This window comes from Durio zibethinus, chromosome 5 (genome assembly GCF_047325235.1).
Source record: "Durio zibethinus cultivar Kanyao isolate XHJ-2024 chromosome 5, ASM4732523v1, whole genome shotgun sequence".
Lineage (NCBI taxonomy): Eukaryota > Viridiplantae > Streptophyta > Magnoliopsida > Malvales > Malvaceae > Durio > Durio zibethinus.
Genome location: NC_143166.1, coordinates 3,400,671 through 3,416,623, shown reverse-complemented (window position 1 = coordinate 3,416,623; position 15,953 = coordinate 3,400,671). Strand labels below are relative to the sequence as shown.

General features: G+C 31.7%; 2 protein-coding genes across 4 annotated transcripts; both read right to left on the bottom strand.

The window, feature by feature from the left end:
• Positions 1–420: 420 nt before the first annotated feature.
• On the bottom strand, positions 421–5,371 carry LOC111281748 (uncharacterized). Of its 2 annotated transcripts, none has more exons than XM_089760621.1 (2): positions 3,666–5,371; positions 421–935 (listed from the first exon to the last, which is right to left on the bottom strand). In XM_089760621.1, the coding sequence occupies exon 1, from the start codon at positions 5,353–5,355 to the stop codon at positions 4,963–4,965; it is 393 nt and encodes a 130-aa protein (XP_089616747.1). In that variant the 5' UTR covers positions 5,356–5,371; the 3' UTR covers positions 421–935; positions 3,666–4,962. The 2 variants fall into 2 exon arrangements, with proteins under 2 accessions (XP_089616747.1, XP_089616746.1); XM_089760620.1 differs by having other exon boundaries at positions 421–895.
• A 4,643-nt stretch (positions 5,372–10,014) lies between these two features.
• PDLP6 (plasmodesmata-located protein 6) lies at positions 10,015–12,908 on the bottom strand. Of its 2 annotated transcripts, none has more exons than XM_022870006.2 (3): positions 12,005–12,908; positions 10,650–10,772; positions 10,015–10,516 (listed from the first exon to the last, which is right to left on the bottom strand). In XM_022870006.2, the coding sequence occupies exons 1-3, from the start codon at positions 12,735–12,737 to the stop codon at positions 10,506–10,508; spliced, it is 867 nt and encodes a 288-aa protein (XP_022725741.1). In that variant the 5' UTR covers positions 12,738–12,908; the 3' UTR covers positions 10,015–10,505. The 2 variants fall into 2 exon arrangements, with proteins under 2 accessions (XP_022725741.1, XP_022725740.1); XM_022870005.2 differs by having other exon boundaries at positions 10,656–10,772; positions 12,005–12,907.
• Between the last annotated feature and the right edge of the window lie 3,045 nt (positions 12,909–15,953).

The window sequence follows — 15,953 nt, the reverse complement described above, 5'->3', positions numbered from 1 at the left end:
ATTCATTTCGGGAGGAAAAGGTAATGCTCAAGGTCAAGATAGATTTATACATGGATAAATGTCAATAAACTTTATAGTAAACATGTTAATTCCATGGGAGGACATCAAGACGTTGGGTGCAAATAGCATTCAATGATTACTCCATTAACATGACAATTCATCATTTAGGGTCCTGAAAAGGAGCTAAAAGTTTAAACAATTTTTGCTAAATGCAAACCAAATATTACTTTTTATGGATGAGATACAGGACATGTGAAATGTATACTGCTAATTTCCGGAGAAGGTGCACAACATAAACAAAATGTTATAGTAAGTTGTAACGACCAACAAGTGTAACGTTTTAAGAGGCTCTCGAACTTCATCTTGCACAATAAAAGTGCAACTAAGTGCCTCAGTTTGATACAAAAATAGAAAGTATCATGCTAGAAAAATAATGTCAGTGGGATAATATAGCTTATGGACAAGATCATAACCATTGCAGACATTCCACTACTCTTAACTGTAGATAAAGATACCTAATATGAAATAAAGAATCAGAATTTGTTTAAATATCAAAAAGGTTTTTTAACTCGATTGAAGAAACAGGTAGGAAGTAATACGAACAACTAGACAAGAGGACTAAACTCATAGAGAGCACTGGTTGGCTCTCAAGGACCAAAAACACCTTGATGCACCACTCCATCAGGATGTGATTTATTGTCCTTCTATACCTCCTCCTGGCTGCTTTTGCCTGCTTTTCCTTGTAAGATTTAGGGATTAAAAGCTGGGATTCTGCAATCTTTTTCTTTCTCATATCTGCTTCTCTGTTCAAATCTTCACCTGATTGGTTATAGAAAGAATCTGGAAACTATATTTTTGCTGCTACACTCTCAGGTACAGAGAAGAAGACCCGTATCTATAATGACAAAATTCATGTTCTGAGTTAGAGATATATGCTGCAAGACCAAATAAAATGTAAAAGAATAAAGTTAATGTAGCAAGAAAAATGAGAGAGAGGTGATGATGGGTGACAAAGAACATCTGATATCTTGCTTAATCTAATATTTTACTAATGCAACAGTGAAAGTGCATATTCACTGAATATCAACATTCAACAAGATAAAAGGAGAATGATCGAGTGCAATGAAAACCAAATTTACAAAAAAAAAAAAAAAAAATCGAAAGCAAAAAAGAAACAATTGAATAGAAAGCAATGTGGTCAGCTTTCCTATAATTTCCAATTTATACCAACCACAAACAAAGGAAGTTTTCAGTAATATTCCAGAAGAGCAGCAGGACAGTGATCTCATACAGAGTAGCAAAGTGATATACTGAAAACATTTCTCCGAACTTTATCAAAGAAGCTACTATCAGGATAGGTTTTATCTTTTTAACAAAAGACCACCTATAAAAGGGCCACGCCAACAAATTCTTTTACCACATTCCTTTCAAAAACCAACCTGTCTGTGTGAACAAAAATACAGTGACACAGTAGGACCATGATAAAAGATTGAAACCTTGCATATACAGTTATAAATGTGACTTTGTAATATATATTTCTTATCCACTTCTCTCTTTACTGTAAATAATTGTGTCAGCAGTCGGTCATGCCATGTCACATTCTTGTTTCACCTATGGTTGAACATAAATTTCTATGTGAACCAAAAAGTAATGAACAATGTGAACATACAGATGTAATTGCATCCTATGATAAATATGATGAATCTGACACCTAGAGAAATATTAGCACCCAGTATTCTAAGCAAGTTAACATCAGAAAAACATGTTCTAAATCAGAAAAACATATTCTACCTAAGTTTATGCAGCATAACTGTCAAACAGAATGGTATTGGTTGGGTAACCAAAAAAAGAAATCAGGTATGTTAGCGATACAACAGGATAGCGTGTGGCACTAAGAAAATTTTCCTATCTGACAGTTTCTACACTTTGCAACAATCTTAATCCACAATCAGAGAGTGTTTAGAAAATATAAAAACATTAGTGCCACCAAACTACTTTTTCTGTTTTTTTTTTCCCTATCTATCCTACTTTGATATTTCTTAATTTCTTGGGCCTATGTAATATGAGCCTCTTGCCATCCCCAGACCATATTAGTAAGGTCTATTCTGTTTTAACATGACTCAGTTTTTATTTGGATACTTGACTTTATATGTGTTAGAGCAGTATGCATAAACTTAGCCATTAATCAAGGAAAAATAAGAACAATAAATTTAATCAAACTACACTAGGATATTATAACTTGTAAATAAATGGCTTCATCGGAAAAAAGTAAGGCTCATTTCGCAATTGACTCCCAGCAGAAGAAAAGTATATTTTACATGCTGTTCCCCTTAAAATGTGAATCTAGGTATTATATGACCTTCTTGTACTCAACTCACTAGCTACATCTTCTTGGTTGATCTCAAGTTCAAACCACTTGATCTAGTTGACTGCTTTTGCACTCAATAACTTGCAACCTGGATTGACAAGGTATAATTTTCAAATACATTCTCTATATATATATTAAGAATATCCTATTTATTATTATACCCTACCATATTTGGTCAAGTCAAGTCAATCTCAAGAGCAGATATCTCATTGATTTGAGCTTGACCACAAAGGCAATGTTTGATGAATGCTCAAGTTAAATTCTTGAGCAGCAATTTTTTGAGTTAAGTAATTAATGAGCAACCATACCTTGCCATGGTGATTTGTTCTCATTCTTTCTACTTTGGGCTGAAGGCTAACAGTTACTATTAAACAGTGCCTGATTTCTCGTGCTCCTTATTTTCACTTCATGTTTTAGTAAAAACAAATTAACAATGCTTGTAAATTACAAATTTACAAGGGTAGGCTATGGAGCAATGATCACTTTGATACATATGATCCAGGGCTCAGATTGATGATGATGGTGACAAGTGAAATATAATATAGTTCAGTGACATTGTCATTTAATTGCTCAATGTAAATGAAACAAGGGAGAAAATCAATATAACCTGATGCACTTTGGTGCATAATGATTCATGTCTATAACCCTTGCAGTTTTAATTCTAAAACATTTTCCTTGCACTAGATTTTTATGCAAATGGACCCTAAACAAAAGACTTTTATAGTTTTCTGCCTTCCTCCAACTACAGTTTTTATCTATTAACACTTTATTCCATTTTTTATGCTAACAAAAAAATTTGGAGGTTAGGATATTATCTATCTATCTCTCTCCCTATATATATATATATATATATATATATATATATATATATATCTATATATATATATATATATATATATATATATAGTGGTCATATTTCAGAGAGTTGTTAATTTATCTTTTCTATGAGTTTTATTCTCTTTGAAGTGTTTCATCCAAGTTATTTGTTTGTATACCTAAAAAATTTGGTGTTTTTTTTATAACAAGTACCGAAATCAAAGAGGATACATGCATATTGCACTAGCGTTAAAGAAAGCCCTTTAGCATTTTGGTTTTTTAACCTTGTTCACTCCTTCAAACTGAGAGTTAGTAACCACTTTTGCACCTAGTAATTTTATCCAGTCAGAATTCAAAGAAGAATTCTAAATGCATGGATAAAGGATTATATTGCAATCAATATGCTAACATACACATAAAGAAGGAAGGGGGAGGGGAATTTGACGAAATAATAAAAAATATCAGCAAACAATTCATTTACCTGTCTGTCTATTTTCTTTGGCTCAACACTTTTATGTTTCTCAGCGGGAGCAGCAAGGGAATACTCTCACTCTTCCTAAATTGTTCTATCTTTCCCAGTTTCAACAACATTATTGCCTTACTAATCAAACTAATCTGTTCCTCTTTAAGAATCACCATGACTGCCCACATTTCCCCTCCTTCCTCCCTTCAATTCAAATCCAACAGACTCCAACAGTTCAACTCTGCCTGCCACCTGTGCAACTGCCTCCCTTATCTTCGGATTACCCAATCTGAATCTTCCTAAATTTGCCATTTCCAGGTTCCTTAACTATATTCCTCAACCTAAGAACCACCGCTCTTACGATATAGGATATAAGATGATTGACTCAAGCCACAATGAACAGAAGTGAAGCTGCTATATCTAATGCCTCTGTTTGCATAATGCACCTATTCTGCTCTTGTAGAGAACTACAACAGGCACTATTTTTTTTAACTTTTTAAATGGAAAAAGCCAACTTGAGCAGAAAATTGGAAAGAATAAAGCATTTACAAAGTTACTCTCCAAACAAAGTCTGAGAAATTATTGACTGAAGAAACATTCCAGAAATCAAATATGAAAAAACTAAGTTTTTCCTAAATCATCTATTCATTTTAATGAAACAAATATGTTATGATGCACAAAGTAGAAAGAAAAGACAGAAAACAAAATGACAATATAAGAATTGCCAAATACCAATATAGTCCAAAAACTGAGAGGTCCTAAATACAGATCAAAAGCTGGAAGATCAAGTTGAAAAATTAGACGTATTGAACACTAACCATCTATAAACTTCAGCCAGAGGTCCAGCTTGATTTCTCAGCAAAAACCATGTAGACTGGCAGTAAAATTTATAAGCTAAAATGGCAGGAAATAGGGTATGAACAATCCACGAAAACCCCAATTTGTAGCTAAATTTTTATAACCAAACAACCAATCTAGGGTAACTGGAAGCTACAAAGGCAAACCCAAAATGCTAATGAACTTGTTATTAATTTATAATTGCAGGCAGTACAAAATTACTAAAGCCTCAATTCCAACTTCAAAAGCAGCTCTCAATATTGAGCTAAAACAAATTTATAACATAGTCGTAATTTGAACCAAAACCCTAACTTTTATGAAATCATAAATTGGAAAATGAAGATGCAACAATAACAACATATAATTCTCATCATATAAATCTTTAAAATTTTCCCTACACATCAAAGAGGAAATTAGAACAAAAGATCATTAAAAGAAAATATCCCAAATACAACCATTCTCGAAATAAGCACTTATCTCAATCGCGATTTTTAAGCCTGTCAACGCGCTGATTCAACTGCTCGATCTTGACAACAAGGTTAGTAACAAAGTAAAGAAGCCAGTAGAAAATAAGAGCGGCCGCGATGAGAAGCGCGTTGCGTTGGCTTTTCATGATGGATTTCTGGTGACGGAGATGCTCGGAGGGAGTACATGAATCGGCTTCGCAGTGAGGGTGCGTCTCGTATTTCCAGTATATATCCATAAGAAGGAAGAGGCAGAAAGGCACCACCGATAAGAACGGTTTCAGGAGGTTACGTGTCACCGCGATCAAGGCCTTGCGGAGTCCGTCGAGGCCTGGGATTGTGAGGAGGAGCACCATGATGGCTTCTGCACCCGCGGCGTAACCAAGCACTACCCATTCAAGAGCCATTCCTTGTGAGGGAGGTGTGAAGAAAGGGAGAACCGAGTTGCGTTTTAAAGATTCAACTCCATTTGTTGTCGTCAAATTCTAATTTTGGATTTTTGGCTGATGGTGGACTTTGATCCAAGCCCAAATAGCTAAATTTGATGTACAATTGCCAATGGACTTTATATGATCGTCTTATGAGTTTCCAAGTAAAGCCTTAACGAAAGCTTTAAGAGCTTCCTCGGCTTGAGGTTAGGATTAGAATCTTTCGTGTTTTCGGTATAATGCGATTAAATTTAAATATTAATTTTAATAATATTTATTTAACATAAATTTTTTATTCAATTTTTTAATCATAATTATAAAATTTTTTTAATAATAATAATAATTATTATTATTATTTTTAATTTTACTGAAATCAATTTTACTGTTTATTTAAATAGAATCTAAATAATCTTTCATCTGGCTTTAAATTAGGTCTATGTTCTCTTGAAATAATTTATACGGATATTCATATAAAAATTTTTTTTAATTTGAAAATAAAAAAAAATTATAAATATTAAAATTTAAAATTTAAAATTATTGGATATTATCTGTAACTGAATTAAATTCTTAATTCAACTTGTTGCTTTTATTTGTGCCATCATGAAAAAGGATTTGCATTGGTTGGCGAGGAACATTTGATCTGAAATTATGCCTCTGACGAGGATTCTTCGACTCTGAGCATCAGCTCAACAGGGAATCACTTTATGAAAGCTTTGGTTGTAATTGGTGGAACTTGGTTGCTTCCGAATGCTTTTTGCTCGATTCTCACCAAACACCACAGCTAGCTAGCTAGCTAGTTAGCGCATAATAGTCCCGAAGGGCTAGGGTTCTAATCATGGACTCCCCCTCATGGCCCTTTAATTTAAAGATTACTTATAAAGGTTGCTCCATCCAAAACTAAAATTTGGGATTTATTTGGTGTTGTATATATTTTTCTGCAGCAAAACTTAAAAAATGTTATTATTTGAAGTTTTGGTTACACTTTATTACTTTTTTAAGCCTTGAGCAATGTTTAAAAAAATAAATCAAAGTTGAACCGGTGAAAGTTTCGGTTCCCGGTTCAACCGGCCGGAGGATTTTAACATTGAACAAGGACAAATGATAGATTGTATACAGGATCAAGAGGATCACCATCAAGAGCTCTTCTAAAATTAGATATAAAGATTGCTTATTTTAAAATACTAAGGCAATATACAATTTTGATAATTTTAAATTTAACCCATATGAGTATAATATTATATCCAATTTAACCCTCACATCATAATTTAAGACAAATATTAATTGTCCATGAATTAGGTTTTAATTTTCGGTGAGGATAACTAATATATTATATAGATATTTGATTTTGGTATTGAATAAAATATTAAATATTGTTAATGTTTAACAAATATATATATATTTGACTAAATAATACAACCTTTTATGTTTTGATTTGCATGAGGGATGACAATGAATAAAAATAAAAAATTTATTAATTTAATGATTAAAATTCTTAATAATTTTATAATTTTATAATTTAATCATTAAATTAATAAAATTTTCATCTTTATCTTTTTTCATCATTGTTATCAAACAAAAATTTTAATCTTATTGTGATTTATTATAAAATTTTATCGAATCGGATAAATTATTGATTCAATCGATTAAATTAATCTATTCAATTTAATTTTTTTCAACACTGATTTAACAGCAACGAATAACGTATAACAATTGTTAATATATGTAATCTCTTTTGCTGCGTTTTACTTGAAATTCAAATCTAAAAAAATATTATTAAAATATAAAACAATACAGAGGAATTTTAACAGCACGTTGGAATGTGAATCCGGGGTTTAACTAAAAACGATTCGGCTTTAACTCATACGACTCACCTAATTATAAATTATTAACGTTGAAATGCAGCCAAAGGCAAAATTATTGTAGATAGAGAATAGTTTAAACCCAACTAACCTTAATCACATGATGACTTTACGGGAATGATTAAAAAGCCTAACCAGCCAGTTACCATACTTGTCTTCGATCAGTTTCTTCACTTGATGGTCAACATCGCTGCTATCATTTCTTTACATTTACCAGAAGGTTCATCTGTGTTGTTATTGGTGCCACGTTTACATTAAAAATGCAAGGATTCTTGTTGGATTTTGACTTTCTTGTCTAGGGTTTAAAATATATTTTAGCCTAAAACTGCTTGTTCAATGTTATCTTTTTTATTAAAAATTATCGGTAAACAGTAAAGAAAATTTTTAAGTTTTGAATTGATTGGATATATATATATATATATATATATATATATATAATGTTACGATCAGTTTAATTATTTTATTATTTTATCTTATAAATATCTCATTTTCGATTTATAAATAAAATTATTCGGATATTATCATTTCAATCTCATTCTCTTTTATCAACCTTATTTTTTTTTTTTTCTAATCTCAGTGATCCCCACCTCTTACTTAAGTGTGTTTCTTGCCTTTATCATAATATATATATATATATATAATTTCAAAATTTTAACCCGAATTTAGTGTCATGGACTTAAGAAAGAGTTTTAAATCTCATATCGAACATAAAAAGAAGTCATTATGATATAAAAGGGTTCACACAATCTCTTTTTTATTAGACATCTTTTGTAGGATAAAATCGTGAGATCAGGAGACTAGAGCGAATAATACCTCACAAAGATGTGAATCATGACAAATAGGTTGATCTGGGATACCGGATGAGCGAATAAAAGAAGGTCACTAGGATATAAAACGGTTTACATAATCTCTTTTTTGTTAGGCACCTTTTGTAGGATAAAATCGTGAGGTCAGGGAACTAGAGCGAATAATACTTCACAAGGATGTGAACCATGACAGATAGGTTGATCTGGGATGCCGGATGAGTGGATGCCCTGATCCCGGAGTCATGCGAATTCGGAGCTTAAGTTTCGACCCGTGACAAGTGGTATTAGAGCCAATCCTAAACCGTTCGATCCATGCCAAACGCCTCAAGGGAGGTAGGCAGAGTGCCTAGGCTCGCATCCATGAAGATGGCGTCACGAGATTGGCAGAGAATGTCACGAACCTAAGAATGAGTCCTGAAACTCACATCGAACATAAATGAGGGTCACTGGGGTATAAAAGGGTTCACACCATCTTTTCTTTACCTTTTGTAGGACAAAACCGTAAGATCAAGGGATCAGAGCGGACAATACCTCACAAGGGTGTGAATCATAATAGGTAAATTGATCTAAGATGTCGGATGAGTGGATGTTCGGGTTTCGAAATCGTGTGAATTCGAAATTTAAGTCTTGACCTGAGACATTAGGACTCAACACCAACACACAAAAGAAGAAAAAAAATTAAAGCAATGTTGAGTCGTATATGTGAATCATGATAGGTAGATTGATCTAAGATATCGGATGAATGGATGTTCGGGTTTCGAAATCATGTGAATTCAAAATTTAAGTCTCGACCCGTGACATTAGGACTTAACACCAATACACAAAAGAAGAAAAAAATTAAAGCAATGTTGAGTCGTGGATGCTTGGAATTGTAAGATAGTTAGAAACCGATGCAAAAGGGACAATTAAGAACAAAGTATTCTTCAATCACGTCTGATAAAATAGCCAACAGGCCTTTGTTAAATTCACAACATTGCATTAACAAATTTTCATCGGAAATGTCCTTTTAAAATCATCCACAAGGGATCAGATTCAGAAAAAAATTTTAATCAAAAGTGATATTTGAAATAAAAAATGTATAATCTAATGTCTTTCTTTAATTTCGTCTGTCAATCTACTCTACCCCTTAACTCTGTTAAAGAAAGCTTTCCCGACCAAATTCAGAAAAAAATGGAAAAGAATTTCTGAAGCTGAAGGACAGAAATAAAACCCATCACATTATTTTTCCATAAAGAAAAGACGTTGTGGGGAACGGAGAAAAGGAATAAGTTTGGCAACTTGACGAGTGGAAAGTGACAATTTTTGTTAATGCAAAAGATTGAGAGATTAAAGATGAAAACGATGTTCATCAGAGATTCTTAAGCATTAATATATATTTTAATTGAACAACTTTTTTCCAATTTGTCACACTTTTTGTCACTTTGATTAACTCTCTTTTTCTTTCCTTCTTTTGTTTTTGTCTGATCTCTTTGTTAAAGCTAATCATTATCCAATTTCTCCTCCATCTCTTTGTCTAGGAATTAATATACAACGGGCTTTGAATTGCATTAGTGACACCAATGCATGATCCTTTCCAACGCACTTTCCATCTTTTTTTTTTTAATAGCTGCTATAGCCCTTGGTTATGAAAGGAGAAAAATATAAAAACATGGTGCCAAAGGGTTTTAGAATGGAACAGAGATCAAAACTCTTGTGATAAAAAGCAAAGCCAAGTGGGATAATGGATGAGAGAGAAGATTCTAAGCTAATTCATCATTATATTGGCTTTGAAACAGAGGGAATATTGTCTTAATCATTGCTTGATTGTGGATCATTACATATCTAACAAAGCAAAAAACTTTGACTGTCCTTGTTTAGTCAATAACTTGTTCTTAACTTTAGAGGGAACCATGGCCCCGATTTATATGGGTGATTACATAAAATGGAGGTGGAGCCAATTAGTCTTGCAAATATGAAAGCAAATCGAACATGGGTTTGACAGAAATTAAACAAGTATATATGAATGTAATTTTAATCTAAAGTATAGATGAATTCAAACTTTTGCCAACCATATATACTGGAAAGTAAGCAAAAGCTCTAGTAACACCCAACAAATGCACTAACTACAGCACTACAAACAGCACTCTTGCACAAAAGTGTTCACTGATTATGCATTCAGAAACAAGGTAGCCATGGTTAAAAAAGCTCAAGTGGATGTGGGCAGTATTAGTCTTTAGGCTTTTTCATCTCATTGCTAGTTTCTTTTCACTTGTTTCAAGGTACCGGTTTCCATAAACATTTTTTCCATCATTAACCCCTTAGAGATCTTCTTTACAGGGAGTATGAAAGAAACATAATAAAAATAGAGATGGGAGAGAGAAAACTCAAAGTCTAGAAAGCCAAAGTGCAGCTGAAGGGCCATCAAGGAGCAAAACATTTTAATTACCAGATGCAAAGGTTTTCATAAGATCCAGAAATTGTTTGTTTATTTACCACCTGCAAAAATTGAAACAAGGGAAAAGAAAATGAGAGGAAGAGAAACTTCAAATTTTGTAAAAGCAACAAAGCAAAAGGGAGAAAGAAAAGCAGAAAAGAACAGAGAAAAGTGAAAGCATAGTCATTGAATTACCTTTACCTTTCTCACACACTTTTGATAAGAATGATATAAATACTATGATCAAAGCAACTCCAGCAATGAGCCCAATTAGAATTGCTAGTGTCTTCTCAATGTCATCATCATCGTTGTTAGTATCTACATACACAAACATTGGAAAACAACATCAGAAATGGCTGTCATTATCATTTGATGATGTGTACATGTTCCTAATTCCATCAGAGGTGCATGATAGTTGAGTGCCCTGATTGCATCAAATTGGCTGTTAAACCTCATCATCAAATATTGAATGTTGTTTCCAAATTTAGACTGCGTTTGATGAGAAAAATCAAAACCAATTACATGCTGAAACACAATCCTTTTCATTCTTACTATCTATCATAATTATTTTGATGATCAAACAATTTGGAATCAGTCTTAATGGCTTTGGAGAATTCTTACCATATCCAAATCAATCCTTATGTATTACTCCTTTGAAGAATATCCCAACATTCAGAACTTGAAATTCCATCTTAAAATTTTCGAGTTCAAATCTTCACGATAGATAGATTGAAATTATATGTGGTCAAGTGAGGGTTTCCCATTGTAAAATTTAACATATAAGAAAAGAAAATGTCTAATATATAATTAGAACATGAAAATCATGTCTGATTTTTTTTTTTTTTTTGGTGAGATGGGGGTGTTGAGGGCATTGGATTCTTCTTGATTTCAAATGGGACCTCAATTCAAAAGTGGGGCCATATTGGCCTCAATTCCATGCAAAATTATTCTACTATTAAGGATCTTTTACAGGTGATGACTTTGTTGTTCATTCTTCATACAACAAGGCTAAGGCACTTTAACATTTCAAATCTGTTCTCACACACCTAATTAGTCAAACAATATATAAATCACCATTCATTTATAATTCATCAAAATCAACGGTCTTCCATTTCCCATTACTTTTACCATAGTAATCGAATATATTAACCACATTTAGCACAATTTTCAACCCATGATCTCCTATTCAATGATAGAAAAAATAAAATAATAGAATTTTGGCATTGAATATGTTATTTACCAAAGATCCATCAAGTTAATTAATCACAATAAATGAAGCAATATTAATAAAGTTACGTTAAATTTTGGTACCACACAAAAAGAAACATAAAAATTACTATAAGACAACACCCAATTCCAATCTCACATTAAAAAAAAAAAAAGTTTAGAATTTACAACATATAGAATAATTTGGACATACCAAAATAATCAAAGATTTATCTTGTACTAGTAATTTCATGCAAATATTCACATTAAATTAAACCCAAACCAAAAAAAAAAAAAAAAAACAAATGAAGAACCGCCATACAAGTGGTGGCGAAACCGCTTACCCTTTCCGCCGTGCGAGTGGTCGCCACCTTGTGAGTACCGCGCATAGCACTTGGCCAAGTACATGTCACCCCACCTGGCTGCCCCACACTCGGTTTTGAGCTGTCCGATTGCCTCTGATATGCAATCTTGGCACTCGCTAGGACTCAAATCCCCTACACACTGTGCCACACCCTGTAAATCCCCTGACCCGGCAACCCGAAACGGCTTGTAGGTCCCATCACTCGCTGCCAAGTAACCCAGCACCGCATCACGCCGAGTCAACGCATCGGAATAAGACGAAGTCATCGGCCCACATTTTTTAACCACCACGGTCTTGTCCTCCACGCCCAGAAAAGTTGTATTATCATATTTAACGAAACACCCTTCGAGTTGCAAAGCGCCACCTGTTGAGTCAAGGCAAAGAGTGCCGAGTTGACTCACCGCTTTAGCAACGCAGCGGCCACAGTCACCGTTGTTGAGGTCACCACGGCACTGGAACAGGCCGTAGACAGTGTCCTGAGAGGTGGAGCCTGCTGGCGTGGTGAAGTTGTCGTAAGAGGTAAACATGGCTGAGTTGACTAGGGAAGTGAGTATCGAGTTGACGTTATACTCATAAGGTGAGCCTGACATGAATTTCAGCTGCGAACACCCACCGAAAACGAAGGAATCAGTGGCTGAATTCGATCGGGTTATGAAGAATATCGATAATACGAGAAGAAGAAAAAGCGACGTTTCTTTCGTAGCTAAAGCCATGGGTGAAGATATTGAGAGAAAAAGAAGGGTTTGAAAGAGAATATAGAAAGGAGAGTGAGTGAGAGATGGCTTAAAGAAGAGGCTATCATAATATGAAAACAGATAGATGACTCTGTTTCGTGTGTGTGAGAGAAAGGATGGTTTCCTTTGAGGGTAATTTACGTAAGGAAGAGACTAGCTTCATATTTCATATGAGTTTTTCATACATGATTGTTCTTTTTTTGTAACTTTACTTATTTTATTTTTTTATGTAGCAGATTGATATCAATTTTTTTTTTAATTTTTCATATTTCTTTATTTATAAAAAAAATTGATGTAAAATTAAAAATTTTTATAAATTTTTTTAAATTACACTCATAATTCACACATAATGAGATTTTAATTTTAATTTTTAATGTTTTAAGATCTCTTTTTTATCATTAAACTAAAGTTTTATTGATTTAAAAGTTTGTATAATTAAAAATTAAAAATGCGACAAATTATTACTATTCTTAGTAATGTTTTAAGAATTAAAGCATACAAGTTCTTTTTTGTGTGTGTGTTTAATTTTGTTGAAAAAAAAAAGACTTATTGTTGGATTAGGAATCGTGGACGATTGGCTATTGACAAATGAAGTAATTGGCTCAGTGTTGGTGAGCTTAAAGTCGGATGTCCATGAGGCACCGGTGAGGGTTGACCCATATTACATCAAAGATGGTTCTGGACTCTGGGATTAAGGGACTGTTTGGCCATGTTTAAGCTTTTATAAGAAATGTTGGAGTAGAGCTGCTGCAAAAGTACTGTAAATAAAATTTAAAATAGTATTTGGAAAACTTAAAATATAAGTATTGTAGAATGTTGAAAAAACTATTTATAAATATTTTTATATGTTTTTAATAAATAAAAAATAAAAGTCAAATTTTATTAAAATAAATAAATAAATATTTTTATTAATTATAATAAAAATAAATGAATTCAATAAAAATAGAGAAAAAAAATAATATGAAATAATTTAATTCTCCTTATAACTTTATAAATTATTGAAGAGTAAAGTGAGAATGTAAAATTTTTCATTAAATATTTGTTATTAAAATTAGCACTTCTTGAAAAAATTTTAATTTATAATTTCATCTAAAATCTCAAATTTATTTCCTGCATAAGCTAAAATTTTTAAAATTTTTAGAGCAAAACACATGGCTTCTACTTTTATAATAGATAAGCTCTGCTGTAAGTTGAGCCAAACACACACTAAACTATGCCTCCTATATTGTAATTGATCTATCAAAATAAACTTCATTTGTGATTATGTATCAATTGGTTAAATTGATATATTCCTAATTATTGATGTTTGCAAACCTTATCAGTCCAACCCTTGTTATTATTAATGCAGATTAATTACTTTAATTTTAGAAAAACATTGTTAGAATATGATAATCAAATTTAATTTGGTTGATTTTTTTCTTTTGCTAAAGTAAGATGTGAAATTTATAGACACTGTGACCATCCTAAATTTAGGTGGGTTTTGTATATAGCCAGCCATTTTGTGGTAGAAAAAGGCACAAAGCAAAAGTAGCATGGGATTTACTGATTACAACTGTAAATTAATAAAGTGGGTAATACAGGAAAAACATTGGATTTAAGTCCAAAATCTTTTATGAACAAATCTTACCAAGAAGTGAATTTTTATTTCTAATTCACCTAACTTTATTAACCTAAGTGTAATGAAAATTTAAAATAATTGTTCACCACAAAAAGGGAGTGACTCTTGATTTCCAAACCTTAACTTTAAAGATATGTCATTTCAATTTAAGATTTATATTTTATGCAATTTTAGTGTATAAAATGTTTTACGTGATCAAAGAATCACATAATGACATTTTATATAAAGTTAATTTTAAATCTATTTTTGGGATTAAATTTATTTAATTTTTAAGATTTTAAAATTTTAAAATTAATTTTTTTATAAAGTGTTATTGCGTAATTCGCTAATATGTAATAATAGTGTTTCAAGTATAAACTCTTGGATTTATGTCTTTTACATTTTTGGAGATTGTGTTTGGAAAATAAGATTATAATAAAATAAAGTAAAATGATATTATGAATAAAATTAAATTAAATAATATCGTCATATCTTGTGTTTAATATGTATGTTAGGATTATGATAAGATAATTTTATTTATTAATCAAAATTATCTTTTCTTAAGTTTATATAATTTAAATTATTGATGTAATTTTTAAAAGTATAATAAGACACTTAAATTCAATTTCACATATTAAAAATAATTCTCACCACTTTGAAAAAATTGAATCATCTTATATCAAGACAATGATTAATTTTTCTTACGATTTTATCCCTTTTTTTTAAATATCAATCAAACATGGTAAATGATAATTATCATTTTATGCATCAAACATGATATAAAAAACTTATCTTGTATATGATAAAAACTTTTTTTTTTCATTTGAATTTATTAAATAGATGGGTTATGCATTGAGCATTTTTTTTTTTTTTTTAATTTTGAAAGAAAGGAGATTTAAACCAACTTTGTTACACTCTTTTTTGTATATGGATGTTGTACAAGTAGAAGTTTCGGGCAGACTGATGAAAGGTCCTTTTCCTTTGATGATGTTGAGGATTGGAACCCTATCTTTGGTACAATAATGCTTCCATGTTCATGACTGTGCGTGGAAAATCATCCTAATTCTTTTGTGACACAGAATTTGATAGTACAACATTTATTTATATATAGAGATATAGGGCTTTTGCCTTATAGAATAGGGTCAAAAATAATTGATGAAATCAATTTTAATTTTCACAATTGCATAGCTTAATGCATATAACAACATCCTTTCTTGCTTTTGTTCTTGGAGGAACTTTTTTTTTTTTTTTGATACTGGGGTTGGGGGAAGGACGCAATGGACTCAAATTCCAACCCTGCAAGCAATCCAACACTCTAAATAGGTAGGTGAATTACAATTATCTAAGTTAAAGCCTTAGGTTCCAGTGGAACTTATTTTTAATAAAATACTTTTAAATCTGGAATTAAATTCAATTAATTTATATTGTTATCAGATGACATTCAATAAATTTGATATTCAAATATCAACAAATACTATCTCTTTTCTTAATCTTAGATCGTAACTTTTCATATGTAAAAAAAGTAACTTTATTTTTAACAGTATATATAATAAACTTCCTTCATCTCATAATAATTAGTGTTTAAGTTCGACTCATAC

What these genes read in the sequence shown, in the direction of transcription:
- LOC111281748 (XM_089760621.1), bottom strand. Translation starts at nt 5,355, where the DNA reads ATGGCTCTTGAATGGGTAGTGCTTGGTTACGCCGCGGGTGCAGAAGCC.
- PDLP6 (XM_022870006.2), bottom strand. Translation starts at nt 12,737, where the DNA reads ATGGCTTTAGCTACGAAAGAAACGTCGCTTTTTCTTCTTCTCGTATTA. An exon ending in CCACTCGCACGGCGGAAAGG is followed by an intron (nt 10,773 to 12,004) that starts GTAAGCGGTTTC and finishes TTGTGTATGTAG; the next exon opens with ATACTAACAACGATGATGAT.